Source organism: Camponotus floridanus, unplaced genomic scaffold (genome assembly GCF_003227725.1).
Source record: "Camponotus floridanus strain SB8 unplaced genomic scaffold, Cflo_v7.5 scaffold24, whole genome shotgun sequence".
Lineage (NCBI taxonomy): Eukaryota > Metazoa > Arthropoda > Insecta > Hymenoptera > Formicidae > Camponotus > Camponotus floridanus.
In genome coordinates this window covers 2446874-2466856 of record NW_020229370.1, presented here as the reverse complement: position 1 = coordinate 2466856, position 19983 = coordinate 2446874, and the positions used below count along the sequence as shown (strand labels likewise).

Sequence of the window (19983 nt, the reverse complement as noted above, 5' to 3'; positions counted from 1 at the left end):
TTAATCTCAATGTTGACTATTAAAAAGTCCCTCGCGAAAGAGAGAGAAGAACGTCTAATTAAAGTTTCATTTATGATAAATCTACTTTAAAGTGGCCAGGAGCTTCGTATAAATTAATTTTAATTCTAGTAGGACCTATACATCATTTACATATTCCGCAATAAAGATAATGCATCTTTATTTAAGTTCCCGCTGCGTCTGCCGCCGAGTAATTAAAGCTTAGATATGAAAGCTCGGCGAGCGGTTTCAACATGAAGAACGGCGTCGTGTTTTCGTATAACGTTACCGAATGGTATCGACGTCTCGCGACCGCCGTTTAAACCGCGGCGCAACACATCGACGAACAAAAAGCGAGGCGCCGAGGAGAGAAAAAGCGATCGGACGACCAGGCGTGAGGTTAACGACATCCGACAAGAAGTTTCTGCACCAGCGGAATGATATCGCGCGGGGTGGAAGAGAGAGAGAGAGAGAGAGAGAGAAGGAGAGCGGGGGAGAGACTCGAGAGAGAGAGAGAGAGAGAGAAAGAGACAGGTGTCAAGCAGCGGGAGGTATTTTACAAAACGCCACCCCTTTCTTTCATCCCACCCTTACGCGAGCGCAGCATCCTCTTCGACGTGTGCTGGTCTCTTTAACTATCTCGTTTTTACCCTTTCCGCCGGATCTCCCTCCCTCTCGGCCCCGCAGAGCAAGAGAGAGCTTCTCGAAGCCTTCGACGAGGAGGCTTGCGCAGAGCGGCGAAGCGCTCAAACGAGGAGCAGGCATCGGGCGGCGGGTGGCGGCGCCGTCAGTCGTCGTTGTCGCGGGAAAGCGTGGGAGAGCATCGGCAGAAGGGAGCAGGACCAAGGGAGGCTGCGGATAGCGGACGAGAGAAAGAAGGCGCGACGCCGCGCGGCGCGGGTGACGAGAGGGCGGCGGAGGGACCGAGAGAGCGAGAGAGAGAGAGAGGGGAAGATAGAGATAGAGAACGCGCGTCTCTTTTCGACGTCGACGCAACCGGGTTGGCGCAGAATAGCTGCTCAGTGCTCGTCGAACGGCGCCGCGCTGCGACGGGATCATGCCGCCGCGCCCTGCGCCACCGATCGACCGATCTCAGGTACGCGAGAGAGAAAGAAAATTATCTTTCCTGAGCGAGCGGAGGCGTCAGCCTCCGTGGAAGAAGCCGCGGCTTCTCGCGGCGATTCGCCCTCGCGCGGAGAGAACCCGAGCGTGGGAATCTCGCGCGCGGAATCGGGACGTAATTGCATCCGGGGGTGCATTGTATGTTGCTTCGGCGAGGAGAGTTTGCGCTCGATTCTCCCGAGAAGGCCCCCGATCCTCCTCGGTCGCGTCAACTTGATCGCGTTGTCGTCGCGAAGGGAGAATCGCGTACGGTGACCGTAATAAACGAGAGCAACGCGAGCATCTTCTTCCATGATGCGCGCTCCGCGAAAGTTTCGGGGTGTCTCACGCGGCCGCCGTTCCTCGGCGGAATTCTTGCCGGGATCTTCGATATTCTTCGTCATCGATCGACAAACTGTTTGCGCCGCGAAATAGAACGCGTATCGCATTCCCAGATGCGTATTCCCGCGAGCTCCGCCGTCAACTTCCGCCCGCGATCTCTTCGAGAGCTCGTGGCACGAAAAGCTCTCCGGGGTAGGTAACGAGGGAAAATGGGTCCTCGTTCCTTCGTAATTTTCCCTATTATTTCCCCGGGGGATGCTGCGATCTCGTCGTCGATCCGCATTCGCGACTTTATAAATTAATATATCTTACTTCGCTCGAGAAAGAAAGAGAGAAAGAGATTTGATTTGACGTTTGGCATTGCCCTCTGGAAAACATGATCAAGAATCGGTCACATTGGTCACATTGAACTGCATCGAGTTTAATTTTCTTTAATATCCTCGTAATAATGGAATCATAAAATTTGCACCGATCTTGACCTTTCTCGCAATTCGATAAGTACTCTAGAAAGTATTCCTTTTAGATTTCTTATAGTCATCTTTTCCTTGGCACAATCGAATGTACGATGGCTATTTGCCGGCGGAAGACTTCTGACTCCTTCTCGGATCGACGAATGAATAAAATTGCGAATCCGTTTCTATCGCTATTGTCGAAACGGTTGTATCATTTTGGCAAATGTAAGCGGAGTGCGCGTGTTTCAAGCATATGCTCGGGGGGATGCGAAAATTACGCGTCTCGTGAGAGCTTTTACGCGACGGTTATCGCGCTAAAATGTTCGTTGGTAGGAAAGTGGTTAAAGCGTATCTTTGGTCAGGCAGCGGACCCTAATATCTTTTATTAGTTGCACGATACCGCTAAAATATTTATTAATATTTTCATGCGTTTTCAAACAAAATGTGCTATATCAAATCACGAGTAGCTTTTGACGCAAAAAATGGTACCTTATTTATCCCAAAGAAGCAAAAAATTGTGAATTTATTTCTTGCGAAAGCGCGAAATAAATGCACAAATATACTTTTTTTGAATAACGCTGGTGTTAATTTATTCATAGGCGTTAATAAGGATAATCAGATGTTAATTTATTCATATTATTTTAAATATATTTTGTAATAAAAGTAGAATTTCTCTTTAACATTTAGACACTTATATAATAACTTTTTTTCTTGTTGTTATACGTTATGTTTAAATGTCACATATTTTAATCCCACAAGCGGATAATAATTGGAAAACATTTTGAATGAAAAAAAAAATTATAATTTAAATATCAGAAAATATTTCAAATATATAGTGAAATTTATAGTGAATTTATATTTATAATCTAAATACAGGATAATAAATTTGCAGGATTTAATTTCTGACATTTTTCTGCGTTTACTTTATTTGTAATACTCATATTTATGTTAATATCCTATCTATATAATAATATTTCGTATGCGCGATTCATATTTTCCTTCCAAATTATTAATTACAACAGCTAACTACGAAAGACAATTCGGGCTTTAAATTAGTTTCGACTTCATTGCATTTGTTTGCGAGAAACAATTCTTTCTTCATCTTGTTTATCACGGGAAATTTTCCCTACTTCGTTTGCAATTCTTTTTGCCATAAACTATGATATTTTTTCTCAGCGCGAGCAACGTTATTTACGATTGTTTACAAATACCTGCGGAGGCGGTATACATGTGTACACGCGAATCCGCGCGCGCGTGTGTTCAATTAAATATCTCTCGTATAGAATTTGTTGACGCGCGGATCAAGATATCCGGACCTATATGGTGTAATTCAATTGCAGCGGTTTTTAGGTCCATTACAATGACGGAGCGCGCTCCATGGCGACGGAGATGCTCGACGTGCGCTGGCACGTCAGTGAATTTTCGCCGCACAGGAAAGAGGCATAGGTTATTGATTATCGTGAATGGCTTTATAAATAACTGATCGTGTAGGAGCACCCGTCGGAGACGCGTAAATATCGCTCGGCGAGTCGTTCTTTAAAATCGCTCCGATATCGGGATCATTTTCGATTCGAGTATCGCGTCGATGATTGCATCGCGATTACCGAGGGATCTCGGTTATGGTTCTTTGAGATTTCTCCGAGACCGATCTCTTCCAAAAGAAAAATTACTGACAAGTCTTATCAACGGAAAATAGATCTCTGCAAATCCCGCTCGAGGTAGATAAATCGGATTGCGAGGATACTTTGTTTCTGTTTATCTATAATCTATAATCTAGTATAAAAAAAATAATCAAGAATTGCATTTGAAATATCTGTATATCCATCGGCTATAAATAACCTCGGTGATGGAAAATTTTGGCTAAAATATCAGATTTTTTGTCGAAACGAATTTTATTATATTAATATTAATATATTAATATATAATATATTAATATATTAATATTAATATATTAATATATTTTATTATATTTTATTATATTAACGAATAACTGCATAATTTAATCTGAATGTTCGTCATTTTTTTTTATCCGGGAAAATTGTATTCCATGAAAGTTTATTAAATTTTCCATTTATTCGTTAATTCGCGTGTCAGAAAAGGAATTTAATACTTCCGTAAAAGAAAAGTTACAGAAAGAAAGCATTAAGGAATCATAAGATTACACTTTCCTTATCTAAATAAAATGAATAAATACTGGTTTTTTAAAGAAATTTTTGCGAGCAATTTTTTGAATATTTTTTTCGGTGCTTTGATATCTACGCTTGTGAGAAGCTGGAATATCGCGATCGATTAAAAGATGTTTTTTCAAATTACTGAGAGTACCGATGCGCAATATATAGGACAGCAGTGTATATAATAGATTGACCGGAAGCAAGTTGTCCACCCATCGTATAGCCACAGCACAGTATCTCTTCTGCACGGAATAATCCTCTAGTGCATGTACCGGTCAGTGCCGTTGATAAATGAAAATTACCGTATGTGATACGATGATGGATGAACTACTAATGCATGATTTTTTTTCTCTCGATGTTAAGAGCTTTATCTATTTTATGCTACATTCTCCTATTATTGCTAGTAGTATCAATACATTTTGTTATTCTCATTAATAACGATCGATACTTTATTCAAGAGATTTTTAGAAAACTCATACGTAAGAGATAAAATTCATGCACAATGCATGAAGGAGATAAATAAACGTGCAGCAATATTCAATAGTACGTAACTTGGAGTGGTGGAAAAAATAAAAATATAAAATATTCTAAAATCTTATATAACTCTTTGACTCTTGACTTTAAATTGCATTCGTATCGTTTATACTTTTATTGTCCATCGTAATATAAAAATGTCAAGAGCTGAGTACAATAAAGGAAAAACTTGTGATTTTTTTCTTTATATCCAGATTTATATATATATATTGAAATGTAGAATGAGTTTAATTTAAATATCATTATATTAAAAATATATAGAATATCGAATAGAATTATATCATTTTAAATTGAGACGTCTCATGTATTCCATTTCGCGTTCTCGAAATGACATTACATATTTTCGTTGTAAATACAATCACTCGATAAATGTCAGCGCATCATTTTTTTCAATTCTACGATATTAATGAAGAAACATTATAATAATATTTGATTGAAACGTGTCGGTTGTAAAGAAATTGGAATGTAGCTCAATCAATTTATGAAAAGTTATAAAATCGAATAATTATAAAATCAATTGCACAGTCCAACTTTTCGTTCTTTGACTTAAAGAATAAATTCGTAATAACTTTCGTTAAAAAAATTCTGACACGGAGAAGAGAATAAATTTTTCGTGTCAATATTTTTATCGTGAAATCATCGTTGAAGCATAAATTCTTGAACTAAAACGAATCAGAGATATTGGAGATTTGGAGTATAAAGTGCATAGCTAGAAATTTTAACCAGGTATAGGTTTACTCGATCGACTACATTTTCAATCATCGTATATCAAATAACAAACTTAAATTTACGCATACAAACATTACGATTCATTCTTAATAGTCAAGATTTAAATTTTCAATAAATTGAAGTTTGCGTAATATTCAGTTTTCAACGTAGAAACATAGTAACATAAATATATCGCCATCATTTATCGGTAAAAGACATTCAAAGACACTTAATATAACGACAGTCCTTTGAAATAAAAACTTTCATCGTATCGAATATCCGTCACCTGATTCTTTATATAGGCTACATGTCAATCGAACTTTTACCCTGTCCATTGTGATAATGGACCTCGAATTGGTCTTTGACAGGACACTTTGCGATGTTTCTACCTTAATATCAACGATTGGCGAGAGATCCTAATTGTTCGCTTAATTTGTCCACGTATTTCCGTCCCATCTTTGTCTTTCAGTAATATTAATGGAAAAATATTTCATCAAAAAAATACAGCTCACGTTTCGTTCTCGAGTGTAATTAATGATACAGAAAAAGATGAAGGAAGAAAATGTATGGATCAATAAAGAGAAAGAAAGAAATAAAAGAAAGAGGAGAAAGAGGTAATATAGAAGTTTTCGCCAAATAACATTTATAAATGTATATCAGAGGAAGTTGTACGTGATTTACTGGAAAATTTATAAACTCGATGGAAACTATTTAGTTTGTGTTCTAACAACTGTCATGTATTTTCGCGAAAACATTACTCTCGATGGCTGGTGTTGCAGCTCTTCTGTTTCGTAATTTTGTTGAAATTGGTGCCCCAGCTTTAGTGCGCAATCTAATTAATGTAAGTAAAGTCTGTCATGGCCATACACTATACGCATACACATACACACACACGCACATGCACACAATTGAAGATAGAATACCAATTATTTAATTAATACATCTTTCTATAATCTTTATAGTCTTATTAATATCATTTATATATTAATAATATCTACATATATGCCTTCTAATTCCCCATATATTAATATTTTTATATATACACATAAATTTTATATATTTTTTATCTAAATATGATATGATATATAAATGTATTATTAATTAAAATATAATATTTTATATATATATAAAATTTATTATTAATTAAAATATAATATTTTATATATATATAAAATATTATATTTTAATTAATAATACATTTTAGTAATAATATATAATATATGTTAATAAATATTATAATATATATATAAATATATTTTATATATACATATTTTACACACACATATATATATAATTAATATATAGGAATTAGTATATGGAGAATTAGAAGGAATAATCCCAATGATTATATTAATTATTGCATTTCCATAATTAATACCGCATATATATATATATATATATATATATATATATATATATATTGCAAATGTATACAATAGTGACCGTTTGTTACACACCCCCTTGTGGTATTGAAACATATTAAACAACCAGAAAGTAAATCTATAAAGCTTGAGCCGCATAGGCAAAGTTAACATGCAATTAACAGAAAGTTATACAAACCCAAAATGCGGAGAGGCATTTATAATTTATACGTTATATAAATTTTCGCGATAACATTAAACGCTGTGTTCACAACAACTGTATCTTTATAGGTATCATTATTATGTTAAAGGGGGTTGATAGCAGTTGTAGATACGAAGAGATAAAGATAAAAAACGCGGAAGAAATTCACGCAATGCGTCCATTTGCGGTTTATCTTTTATTGCTGTAAGCATAATAAAATTGAGAAAGAGAGAGAGAGAGAGAGAGGAGAGGGAGAGGGGGGGGGAGAGAGAGAGAGAGAGAGAGAGAGAGAGAGAGAACTTTATAACTAATTGTAAGAGATATATCGAAAAGAGAATTTCTTTTACTCTTTTTGCTCGATTATTCTCATTTTGTAAGGCCATTAATTTTTTATGGTACATATTTCTCAAGTTTTCAAGATGAAAAATTTAAAAACAGATCCCGTTCACTTGAAACATTTGAAAGTAACATAGTCAATAAAAAAAATTGCACATTGTGATAAAAAAGAAAGACCGTACTTGAGTTATATTATAAAACTTTCGTATGATGTATTATAATTTTTTCTTTTTGCTTTTTCCATATGAAAATTTAACTTACTTTATGTTCTACTCTTTCCTTTTTTATGTGTATAATATTTTTCACCCTAAATTCAATTGGGTTAAAGATTATATTTAAAATATAGTAAGAGAGGAAGAGAAAACGGCCTAATTCAGCCAAGATATTTGTATACAATTTTAGATTATTTTTAGATCGAAGAGTATTAAATTTCGAAGATCGATATAATTTCAAATACGACAAAAGTTAAAATTTATCGATGAATTATTAAAATAAAGCTTTCGCGTTTTTAATAAAAGAAGAATTAAAAGTAACTTATAGATATTTGTCTAGGAATGTATTTTGTGGTAAAACTTGGTATAACTAAAGGAGAATATTCGACAAAAATATGCAAATTAATATCGTGCTTAACTGAACCCAGTTTTAATATTGTGCGAGTATTTGGCTGAGAAAGTTGAACAAGATGAAATTTTTACTGGTGCATTTCAGTTGAAAAACAGTGTATGAGTGTGTGTGTATGTGCGTGTGTGTGTATAACATAAAAAACAGCATATCCTTGTATTTCTTATAAATACTTAATTTGGCTTAGATATCCGGAACTTAAATTTATGAAAGCTACGAGGCTTTCAAGCAGTCGTTCTTATATCGTTACAATCTTTATACCGAAAAGATGGCGGAATAAGCTTCCTTAGAGTGAACAGCAATTTCCCTACGAGAGGGATCCATCAGTAAAATCCGGCAAGAAAAATACATGTGATAGAGCACGGTTATATGTGAACGCGACTTGAGAGATAATATCCCGTTCCATTCTTTTTCGTGTTCGGGTAAAACTCGTTTCATGAAATGTGAAATACATCCGAAAACGTATGCATACAATGGCTGTACGGTGAACTCCTTAAGAATGTATTACCCTTCATTTATATAGTCGAATATTTTTCAGATCATTGGATTTAAATTGTTGTCGTAAAATTAAATTATTTCTAAATGATACTATAATTAATATTGCAAGATTATATAATGAGAAATAACAAGGTGTCGATTTTATTCAAAATTAAAGCTATCTATTGCAGGTTGTGCATGTCAGATAATGAAGTGATTAAAGCGTAACAGTTATCAGATTACAACTACTCTATGAAACTAGCATGCTGCGTGAAGTGAAACGATTAGAATACCTGGGTTAAAGCCGGAATAGCCGAGAATTGGCTATTTAGAGATGATAGAGAAGTACTTAGTTTGTTTCATAGATAACTTAGTATTAATACGTACTTAATACTTTTTATGGCACAATTCACTTATTTTTTTCATTTAACGGTAAAGTTATAGACATCGCGTTTTACATGGATAGTCCGAGAGAATTATTGTCGGATACCGTAAATTTCAGTCAGGTCAATTGCTAGTCTACGGATCTCTTGTGTACATTTACGAGCAAATTCGAGAAATGAATCCCGTAGGAATCGATATGCCAGTTCGGTGAGTAGTAAATGTGAGAAGCTGCCGGAATAATAAATAGAATACGAATTTACGATGGAAATAATGCAGATACATATATATTTTTCAAGAAACACCTTTCGTGCCCTCGTATACTTTTGCAATACGTTATGTTCTTTTTTGCTATTTATTTTTCTTTCTTATGTTTGTTTAATGTTTCTTCATTAAGATTCTCTTATATTCTATTTCATCGTTTTTGTTTCTTTTCCATAAGTTTTTCTATTCCTCTCTTTTCTTCTGCGTCCAGCTATTTTTTTAAAATAAAGGTTGTAATTTTTATGGAGAATAGGCTGTGTCGTGAATTAAATTTAAATCTCAAGGCGTATTCTAGAATTTATTTATATTTTTAGGCGATGTATTTCATCTCTCTCAGCTATACGTCACTGCGTACTTTTTTCAAGAATATTCGACATCTGTTATAAGTGCGTTTCCACTTTGTCAAGTCTTAAGATCAAAATTTCATTTGCAACAGAAACTTGGTGGTGACAGTGTCATCCCGGGTCGATTTAAATCTCTATTTTCTCGATTCTTATGCGCGTAGACGTTTGTCCTCTTTTCGGAAAATCGAAAATTTTCCAAAATGGAAGTTTGCTGTAGATGAAATACAGAGAACGTGCCATAACGTCGATTTAACTTCTTAACTGTTTAAGGCGCCTATTGTCGCGTAGAAAAGACTTCCTTGTATACAAAGATGATATATCTCTGTTTTCTGCAAATCGCAATAACTTTCCTTTTCGGATCGCGAGAAATAATTACATTCATATTATTATTTTAATAAAAAATAAAAAATGTATATTACGCGAAGTGTATATTTATCTTTTTTTACATTATACTTTATTCACGATTATAATACTATGAATATTAATAAGACTCATTTGATACGCTGGCTTGATATTAAATTGTAACATGAATCTTCCTTATTATTTCTGAAAACAAAACTCTTATTTATTATCTAAATATTAATCTTAATATTTTTTTATATTGCATTATGTATAAACGCTAATTAAATAAATGAATAAATAATAATAGTTGATATTTTACTTAGAAAAAAAATACGCTGGCGAGCATTACGCATACAATGAATGCGTTATGATTCGAAATTAAAAAACTCAAATATATTTTTGCAGTATTTTACACATTGTTCTCTAAAATCATTTTTTCTGTTTAATTTATGACACTCAAATTTTCGAAAAACTTCCTTCTTTCCGTCACAACAGCGATCATATACAAGGTTGCGGACGGTTTTATTACTTGCGAGATTCGTACGAAACTTTTATCATTTCGCGTTACCGTAAAATTCGCAAAACGGCATCCTTGCAAAATAACCCTCCATGAACGCGATCGATCTGTACTATTTGTCGTGCCTGTTTTCGTAGTTGTTATAAGTTTGTAACGCATCTCTCATATTTACAAATGCGAATCTACGTATATACAGACAGATCTTCTCGCGCACATTCTTCTGAAACTGGGTTAACTCTTGAATTAAATTTTCCCTCACTGAGGTAAAACCCACTTCGGGGAGGAAAAAAAGATGGAAGCAAACTTTTCGATGCGGTGCATTTGCCGTGTATTTACGCGTTCCATTTTATTGCAACTGCTCAATGCGAGTATTACTCTACGAATTCTATTTGTTGCATGCACATACACCGGCGATAATGTGAAAATCAGTAACGCTTGACACAATGGTACAGAAAAGATGGCATAAATTAAGATTAACGTTTATAATTGGAAATTTAATTTCTCTGATATTATCGGAGGAAGAAGATTTCGTCTCTATCGAGAATCAATTTTTTTAAATTATATTATTAAAATTATATTAAAATTATATATTAAAAATATATTTTGTATCTCGCGTGACAAATTTTAAGTTTCGTGTGCTTTTCATTGCAGGTGATGTAATCGTGGAAGCCGATGATCGACTTGACCTGCGATCCTTGTTGAAATCAGCCGATCGATCGTCGTAAGCGAGGCAGGGGATCAAAATGTGACGTCCGATGTATCTCTGACGGTTTCGCATGAACGACCGGACGCGTATAGCGCTGAACTCGATAGTAAGTGCCTTGCCATTGTTGCGAAGAGGTTGCACAACAGATTGCATAACAATCGAAAAATCATTCGATCGAAAAAACAACGATAGACAATTCGCAGGCAAAAAATTAAGGCCGCGACTTCGCTGTAGAAATTCAATTATTTTAGAGCACTTTGCCGGAACTTTTCCCCGATTTCTGGCTTACTTCCAAAGCCAATTGCCTTAATTCTATTTGCAACGAATACAATTGGAGGTGATTTTGTTGTATCGCGTTTAACCGTCTCATAGCGTGATCTCGTATGACTAAAAACGACTAGGCCAATCTTCTATTCGTTATTTCAAAGTCGTTTGCTTTTCCTTTTTTATTTGAATTCGTCAGATATTCGTATATTTGAAATATGATATATATATATATATATAAATTTTTTTATATATATAATTTGTTATGTTATATACATATATATATATATATATATATATATAAAATTTATTATATATATAATTTGTTATGTTATATATGTTATATTGTTATATTTTAATTATTCGGAAAATGAATTTGCTTCTTATTTCATAATTCAACAAAAATTCCTAATATTCTTTAGATTGTTCCTATAATTCGAGACGCATATTGATTGAGAAGGAAATAATTTTATGATTACGCAAGCGATTTAAAAGCCAGTTGACCCGATTCGTGATTAATGTCAGGATAGGTTCCGAATATTCGACAAGTGCCCTTTCGCGTTCATGCCAATTGCGCCTCATCGATTGCTATCGAGAGACAGAGGCATGGCATTCCGCTGTTAATGCTCTGCACTCGAAACATTACGAGTTAGAATTCGATCAACTAATGAAGTGAATGGTACATGTTAATACGCGTATAATTCTAATGGTATTATCTTCTTGTTATTGTGTTATACGTTATACTCGTAAAATTAATGTTTATTATCGCATGCACACCATTGCCTTTCCCAGTGAAAAGATATTACTATTTGCTCGAAATAATCCATTTTATGCAAGTAATATTATTTTGTTTGCTTCAAGTTAATATTACGAGCAGGAAACTGCGAGTTTCGCGTTTCATGTTTAACGAAATGTATTGTGCATCCATTTCTTGAAACGAAACCTTATATATATATATATATATATATATATATATATATATATATATATCATATAGATATTAGGAATAAAATGATACAGATTGTTTAAACCTCATAAATTATTATGGTGCAATTTTGCAGACTTAATGGGATCGAACTATTGAATAATACTGTAATATAACAAAAAGCAAAACGGCATTTAAATCGAGCTTTAGAATTGAAATCGATCGGAACTTTCAGTTCTAATCAAAACCTGAAAGCAACTACGAGCTGCAATTGACGTAATTTAATTGCGATATTCTAGTTGTAAGCTTAAGCAAACTAAAATTCTACCGTGAAGTTACACTAGATAACATGAGCGAATTAGATGGATCTCTTGAAAATTAAATGTTTTTTCTTTTCAAGATACTTCTTTTGTGATGAATTATTAATATTATTAAATATATTATAAAGTACAAGTGTGTGAAATAATTTGACGTGTGAAAAAATGGAGAAAATTCTGAAGATATTGAGGAAATTGGAACGTTCTACTTAAAAAAATCGCGCGTTTAAAAGAATTACTTGAATAAAATTTTCCATCATGCGAAAATGCAACTCCGACGAAACAGTGCGCATAATTGATTTTAAAACACGATACAAGTGTGTAATGTGTCGCTTGAGAATGCGAGATTGTCGCAAACCAATCCTGATTTGTGTGCAAAAGCGCACAAGAAAGTCGCCAGCGTCACGTAACGCTACATCGTATCCAGGCTGCGGCACGTAAAACAGAATTTATCGATTATGCGAAATTTATCTTACATGACGTGATACTGACGAAAAGTATGCAACCCCGTTTATAATCCACGCCTCACGGAATTTTAAGGACAGCAATTTATGCTCGGCGCGATAGACACACGACGACGGATAAATTCGGGTTTAAAACACACCCGAGAAATTCTCACGAAACATATTCGCGTACGATGTTTTCGGCAAAATTTCGAGGTTGCCACAATTTTCTAAATGGTGATCCTGTTCGAGTAATCCGGTTGAACGTAAAACCCGTTGGCGACAGAGTTATAATCGAATTGTTTAGGACCGCGTGTTCACTCGTGGACGATGTTGCGGTGACGAGGTGCGAGTTTTACTTTCTTCTTCTTTTTTTTTTCAACAGAAACTTGTAACGTGTCTAGTCGAGCGAAATTCCCCGATGAATTGGACGAGCGGAATTGTAATTCGTCATCGTGGTTCAACTATGCGACTCAAAATTCGCGACAGAGTACATAATTTATACGTATTGTTCTTCAACTTTCCGCCCATCCTAGTCGCGTCCTAGTCGCGTGATTAATGATTTTTGCGCATTAATTATCATGAAAAGTTTCAATGTTACACGCGCGGTGATTTTCTTGAAAGCTTATAAACGCGTTGCATGCGAGGAGGATGTGTGTGTGTTCATGTATGAAGATTTGCGTGCGAGACGACTGAAACGCGTGATGTGCAAACGGTACACGTCGTTGTATGTGTTAACCGCAATTCACCACGTTATTAATAACCTCCGCGCTTGTGAATTTAACTAATCAATCGTGTATGCACCTTCGCGGGTAAGTGGGGCGCGATATCGTCGATTTTTAGAATCAATCTCGATCCCTCCTCTTTACGCCAACCTTCCGTTCTGGAATGGAGAACTAGAATGGGTTTCTACGGTCGCTACCTATGGATGATCCTCCTTAAGTAATTCGAGACACGGCGAATTCAGCGCAGTCGAGTCGAATAAGCTTAACAAAGTCGATCTCAAACGATATTACGTATTATGGAAGTTCCGTGATTGCTTTAATCAAATACCCGCGGCTCGATACGGCAGCTTTAGACCGGGATATTTCATCAGCCGATCCCTGAAAAGGGATTTGAGCGGTAATTTGGCTTTTTAGCGTGATTTTTCCAGCGATTAACATCTCGTATCTTTTTTTTATTTTGCGATTCACTGATTCGAGCTAGCTACTTGCACGCCCTTTTGAAGAGTACTTTCCGGTACTTGGCGATGCTTTTAGCCCTCTTTGGCATTAAGTAAATCAATATTTGCCTTGTAGGCGAACATGTGTAATAATTCCAAGTTCGACGATTCTTTCATGTTTCAAATTAGTCGGAAAAGCCGAGAAAGAGAGAAAAAGTAACAAGCAGAGAGGGAGAAAAAGAGACAAAACTGCCACGAGCACGAGGATGATGAAGTACCCAAAGTACGGTTTTGACGTGTAGCAAACAAAACAGAGCGTGGGTGCGATGTTTTCCCGAATCTTCAAGTGGTAATTGCGCGGAAGTGAAAGAGGACGCGCGAAAAATATGCTCCACGCGATTCGCTTCATGTAATCTTCGTAATTTCCCTTCGAGAAAAAAAAGGAATGAAAATTTGATCATAAAGATTTGCGAGGGTGGGCGCCGTTTTTCGACTGGAATATATATTCAACAGATTGGAAAATCACATGAAATCTTGCTTTACCGCCTCGGGGAGCGTTCGTCCCGTTGATCATTTCTCTTCCCGAGAATCAATACGTATTAAATCCTATATTTTTTTTTTATCGGCGATGTTTCCAGCGCGTCAAGAAGAGCGTGACAAAGTCAGAGTGCACGCCGAGTACACGAAAATGGAAACAATTTCCGCGCTTTGGGACCTTTCTTGTAAACTCTCGTGCAGAAAATAATATCTCTTGCGTGTAGCCAAATGTATATATGTCGCAATTTGTGGCTCGATAATTTATAATGTCGGAAAAAAGCGTCGCTGCCACACTTGACGTTGCGATTTATTACCGACATTAATAATTTTACTCGTTGTTTTCGAATCAGCTGTAAAATATCTGATTTTTATTGAATACACATGTGAATAATAATAATCTTACTTTAATCTTCATTTAACCCTTTAATTTGGGAGTCAATGTTCAATTAGGTGATTGTTAGCAAAATTTATAATTTTAGATAAATTAAATGGAAGATCTACAAAAATTATTGTAACGTTAGTAAAGTTTTAATTCTTTATTTTAAAAATATTTAAGGATGTTTTGCATGTACAATCCCAGCAAAAAGTAGTTGAAAATCAATATTGACGAATATTCACTTTGGTGTATTTTGAATATGAGAAATTGTGTGGAATATTACAATTTGATTTTAGCTACAGTGCAGAGATGTATTTTTTAATATTTATTGCGTTTTTGCTGAAATATTCCGAATTTTGTTAATCGAAATGATTACCTTTTGGCAGAGAATTTCGCCTTGTGACAGATACATGACTAACTTCATTCAATTATATTTAATATATTTTTAACCAGTTAGTACTTGTATAATATTATTTGACCGAATATTTCCTTTGTATCTAAACTTTTGCAAATTTTAAACAAATTCTGAATATTATTTCCATGTATTTTTGTTATTTGAATACGTTTTCCACCAGAACACATTAATTCGGTGCAAATTAAAATCCTTACAACTTGCGAACGCTTTAGTGAATCGATTTAAAAATTGTACTGAAGATTCTAAACATATGTAAGGACATTCTGTACAATTTTCATTAAATTCTCAATATTTTGAAAATAGGTACAAAACATCCTTAAAACGAATTATAAAACAAACAATATAAAGAGACCGAGATGCACAAGTTTAAAGTGTTAAATATTCCTTAAATTGAATAAAAGCTTGTGGAATTTTTTATTTTTACTTTAATCATCTCTGATTACATTTTTGAAATCTCATCTGATCGCATTTTGACTGACACAATAGCGAACGATTTGGCAACTCGAGGAATTGCGATCTTTTCGAAACTTTTGAATCACTTTCGCACATACATACGTACGTGTCTCTTTTTAGTGATTTGACATTTCTGGTTAAATCCAACTCCTCGATCAACGTTATCAATTGACGGAGAAAACTTTGGCTGACATAAACGAATTGGATTGGCGAATACATTTCCCCAATCGTAGAAATTTCGCGGAAGGAACATAAAGTTCGTATTAATTTTCATTCGAGACGACATTTCGCTGCTTGTTCGCGATTGTATTACCCGAAAAGTAAAATCGCAATTTTATTCAGATTTATATTTCGCATATCGAATGTTATTTCAATTTCATACAAATTGGATAAACGATTGGTTTTGTGTATTCCATTTCAAAACCAAATTAATTTCTGCATATTTAAACTCATTCTATTGCAACTATTTCATATTAGAGTTAGCGAGTGTGCTTTAACACTGATATCGTTCAATGAATAAAAAGAAAAAAGCGAGAGAGAGAGAGAGAGAGAGAGAGAGAGAGAGAGGGGAGGGGGGATTGATTTATCAGGAACAATGACATCATAATGAACAATTTACCTTCCAGAGAACATCCTGGACGATATGAACTCGAGCGGAGAGTCCGGCGGAACGATGTCCGAAGATTACGAGGTGGGAGGCTGCAGCATCCCGGAAGAGGAGACAGGCTCGAATCTACCGACGTGGGAGGCCGTGGTGGCCACGCTGACCTTGAGCTTCCTCGTCGTGGCGACGGTATTCGGCAACATGCTGGTAATCCTGAGCGTGTTCACGTACAGGCCGCTACGGATCGTCCAGAATTTCTTCATCGTCTCGCTGGCAGTGGCCGATCTCGCGGTGGCGATCCTCGTGATGCCGTTTAACGTAGCCTACCTGCTGCTGGGCAAGTGGATCTTCGGCATTCACCTGTGCAAACTGTGGCTAACGTGCGACGTCCTCTGTTGCACCGCCAGCATCCTCAATCTCTGCGCGATCGCCATGGACCGTTACTGGGCGATCACCGATCCGATCAATTACGCTCAGAAGCGTACCCTCAAGCGAGTCCTCGGGACGATCGCCGGCGTGTGGATCCTCTCGGGCGCCATCAGTTCGCCGCCGTTAGCCGGCTGGAACGACTGGCCGGAGGAGCTGGAACCGGGCACGCCCTGCCAACTCACCAGACGCCAGGGCTACGTCGTATACTCCTCCCTGGGCTCGTTCTTCATACCGTTGCTGCTGATGAGCCTTGTCTATCTAGAGATCTTCCTGGCGACGCGCAGGAGACTGCGGGAACGGGCCCGACAGAGCAGATTGGGTCCGGTTCAGTCCACCAGACACCGCGAGACCGACGACGCCGAGGAATCGGTCAGCTCGGAGACGAATCACAACGAGCGCTCGACACCCCGTCTGCAGGCGAAGCCGTCGCTGATCGACGACGAGCCTACCGAGGTCACGATAGGCGGCAGCGGGACGACTGCGTCCACCAGACGTGGTGCTGGAGCCGGCGGTGCCGTCGCCACCTCGACCGTCTATCAGTTCATCGAGGAACGGCAGCGGATCTCGCTGTCCAAGGAGAGGCGAGCGGCGAGGACCCTGGGCGTCATTATGGGCGTCTTTGTCGTCTGCTGGCTGCCATTCTTCCTCATGTACGTCATCGTGCCATTCTGTCCGGCTTGCTGCCCATCGGAGCGGATGGTATACTTCATCACGTGGCTCGGTTATGTCAATAGCGCTCTCAATCCCCTCATATATACGATCTTCAATCTCGATTATAGAAGAGCGTTCAGGCGATTGTTGCGAATCCGCTGAGGCTCTTAGGATCGGGCGACGCGGAGGATCCTCGCGACTGGCCGATCCCTCGAATTCCTCGCTCGAGCGATGGCAAGCGAAGCGGAATCTCGCGGTCGGTTCGTAGTAGCCGTTCTACTTAAATCCCGCGGGATTTCCGTCCGCTCACCAAGTCGGGAGTCATTAAATAAGTTCTTCGTCCAGGGAGAAGCGCGTCGCTCGCGCGTAACCGTATGTCGCAATTAACGGGAATTTTGACGCCTCGCTTACCTCGATCGCTTGTTCGCCTGCACAACTCGTTATATTACGCGGTGAAAACTTTAAGCGCAGTCAGCACAAAGACGACGAGCATTACCAAGTGAGAGAACTCGGAGCAAGTAAGTTACCAGAGCGTAAATTGGTAGAATTATTATCGTTTCGCGACAAGTTGCGAACCGATCTTATAAAATTCGAATCGCCGGCAATTTATTTTTAACTACGTATTTAATGAAGACATCGATCTTGACGCGAGTAGTAATATTCGCGCGAGCAATGCGAAGAAGACGATAATTTAATTTTTTTAACGAAAAAACTTTCTTTCATAACGTATTGACGCACTGCTAATTTGGAACGTTGGAAAAGAGAGAAATTTGTGTACAAGTTTCATTAATTCTCGTTCTGTCATAATAATGAATGACAGGGAAAAATTAAAAACTTCCGTTCGCGCGAAAATTATTAAAATTGATAAGATTAATCGTTCAACTCTAATACCGATATATCATTGACCTACATAAAAATTTTACAAGAATTTTTAAATTTAAATCGCGCGACATTCAAAGTAAATTTGTTTTTTGGAAGAAAAAGTCATATTAATCTGCTTCCTTCAACTGGCATAACGAATTGCCGTGAAAATTCTATGGAGAACTAGAGAAAAATGATGTTCGCTTATCGCAAGTTTCGCGAAAATTTATGAAGGATTTGAAGAGGACGTTCAAAAAGGAAATGGTAGTCTCATCTGAGAGATGCAGGCAGCGCATTGCAATCAAGATTGGCAGCTGGGCCAGCGCTAATTCGCCCCCGAAGAGTTCCCGAGGGCAAAAGTTGCGAAGGGGAACTTTTCGCGGGACTAATAAAGGAGATTATGCTTCCTACGTGTTGGCCAGCGATCATGCTCCCTTAATATTATCAGGAGAAGCTTCATCAGCTTCGTATGAATCTCATCCGCGGTTTTAGAGATTAATTAATCCGTAGCCGCTAGAAAATGATTAATGATATTGAATTTAGCACCCTCGAGAGAACGTATAAGAATACGATCTATCACGGTCAACAATGCTCACTACCGGATTATAGACCGGAATTGAGGTCACAGTCGGGGGTGGGGGGTGGGGGAGACTCGTGTTCCCGCCGATTTCACGAGAAGCCACCCTCTTCTTTCTTTCCTCGCGCGACAACCGGCATTCATCGAGTTGCAGTTTCCGACCCCGGATGAGAAAGAAAAGAATCTCTGTCAGGTAACTGTCTGTCGATTCAGCGAATGCGCGTCAGGCAGAGAAAAATCAGGACGTGCTTTTCTTACCAACGACAAGAAAGAGGGAGAAATAATCGTGCGTACATTTTAAGTAGACTCGATCGGTGGACGTACCCTCTCCACCGATCGTTAACAAGTATTACGGTTGTGAATAATTAATTAACTCAGCCATAAATCTCTCTCTATCTCAATCGCGGAACATGTAGCGTAAGAAAACAAACGTAAGATACGTAAGATCGTTCGTTTATTCGGCGCAACGTCAACAACACCGATTCATAAATTTCCGTGATTCGCACCGCGCTCAATCACGACCGCGAATTATAGTCATTAAAATCACACCTTAAATCACCTCTCGCGACGTATTCGTTGATGCGCTCTTACATCACGTGTCTCTACACGGTTTACTGGAAAATCACCTATCAATTTTAAGGAGACAGCTGATTTAATTTATTTATAATCTTCTTGGCAAGGTTTTCTCGATTCAATCATCATTTCGTGTCTAATGATTTAACGATCCTGCACAGAAAAAACATAAGTGTCAAATCAAAATTTATATATTTAAACTAACGTACATTGCTTCGTATATACGCAACAATTTATATTTTATTTATAACCTTCTTTGAAGAATTTAATAATTTTAAATTTCAACAATATTATAGTCTTGATTTAATATTGTAATTGCCACCTCAAGAATATATAATTATTTAATTCTACTTTAAGAAAATTATAATCTTTGATTTAAAAATGTTATTTTCTATCTAACATTGTTTCTTTTCCATTCAAGAAAATTAAATTTTAAATTAGAAAAATATATTTTTCTCGATTGAACTACATAACATGGCTTCATTCGAGTAAACAATTATTCAAACAATTATATTTTTCTTTAATTAACGCAATATAATC

The 19983-nt window shown here is 37.0% G+C and overlaps 1 protein-coding gene across 3 annotated transcripts; it reads left to right on the top strand.

Moving 5' to 3' along the window:
- Positions 1-785: 785 nt before the first annotated feature.
- Positions 786-19653, top strand: LOC105257114 (tyramine receptor 1). 3 transcript variants are annotated; one of them, XM_011267529.3, is made up of 3 exons: positions 786-1093; positions 10802-10962; positions 16375-19653. In XM_011267529.3, exon 3 carries the CDS (start codon positions 16392-16394, stop codon positions 17592-17594), a length of 1203 nt encoding a protein of 400 aa, XP_011265831.1. In that variant the 5' UTR covers positions 786-1093; positions 10802-10962; positions 16375-16391; the 3' UTR covers positions 17595-19653. The 3 variants fall into 3 exon arrangements, with proteins under 3 accessions (XP_011265831.1, XP_025264757.1, XP_025264756.1); XM_025408972.1 differs by lacking the exon at positions 786-1093 and adding an exon at positions 1567-1632; XM_025408971.1 differs by lacking the exon at positions 786-1093 and adding an exon at positions 5569-6146.
- Positions 19654-19983: the final 330 nt, after the last annotated feature.

Bases quoted from the DNA above. Each gene is read 5' to 3' on its own strand.
- LOC105257114 (XM_011267529.3), top strand. From the start codon at position 16,392: ATGAACTCGAGCGGAGAGTCCGGCGGAACGATGTCCGAAGATTACGAG.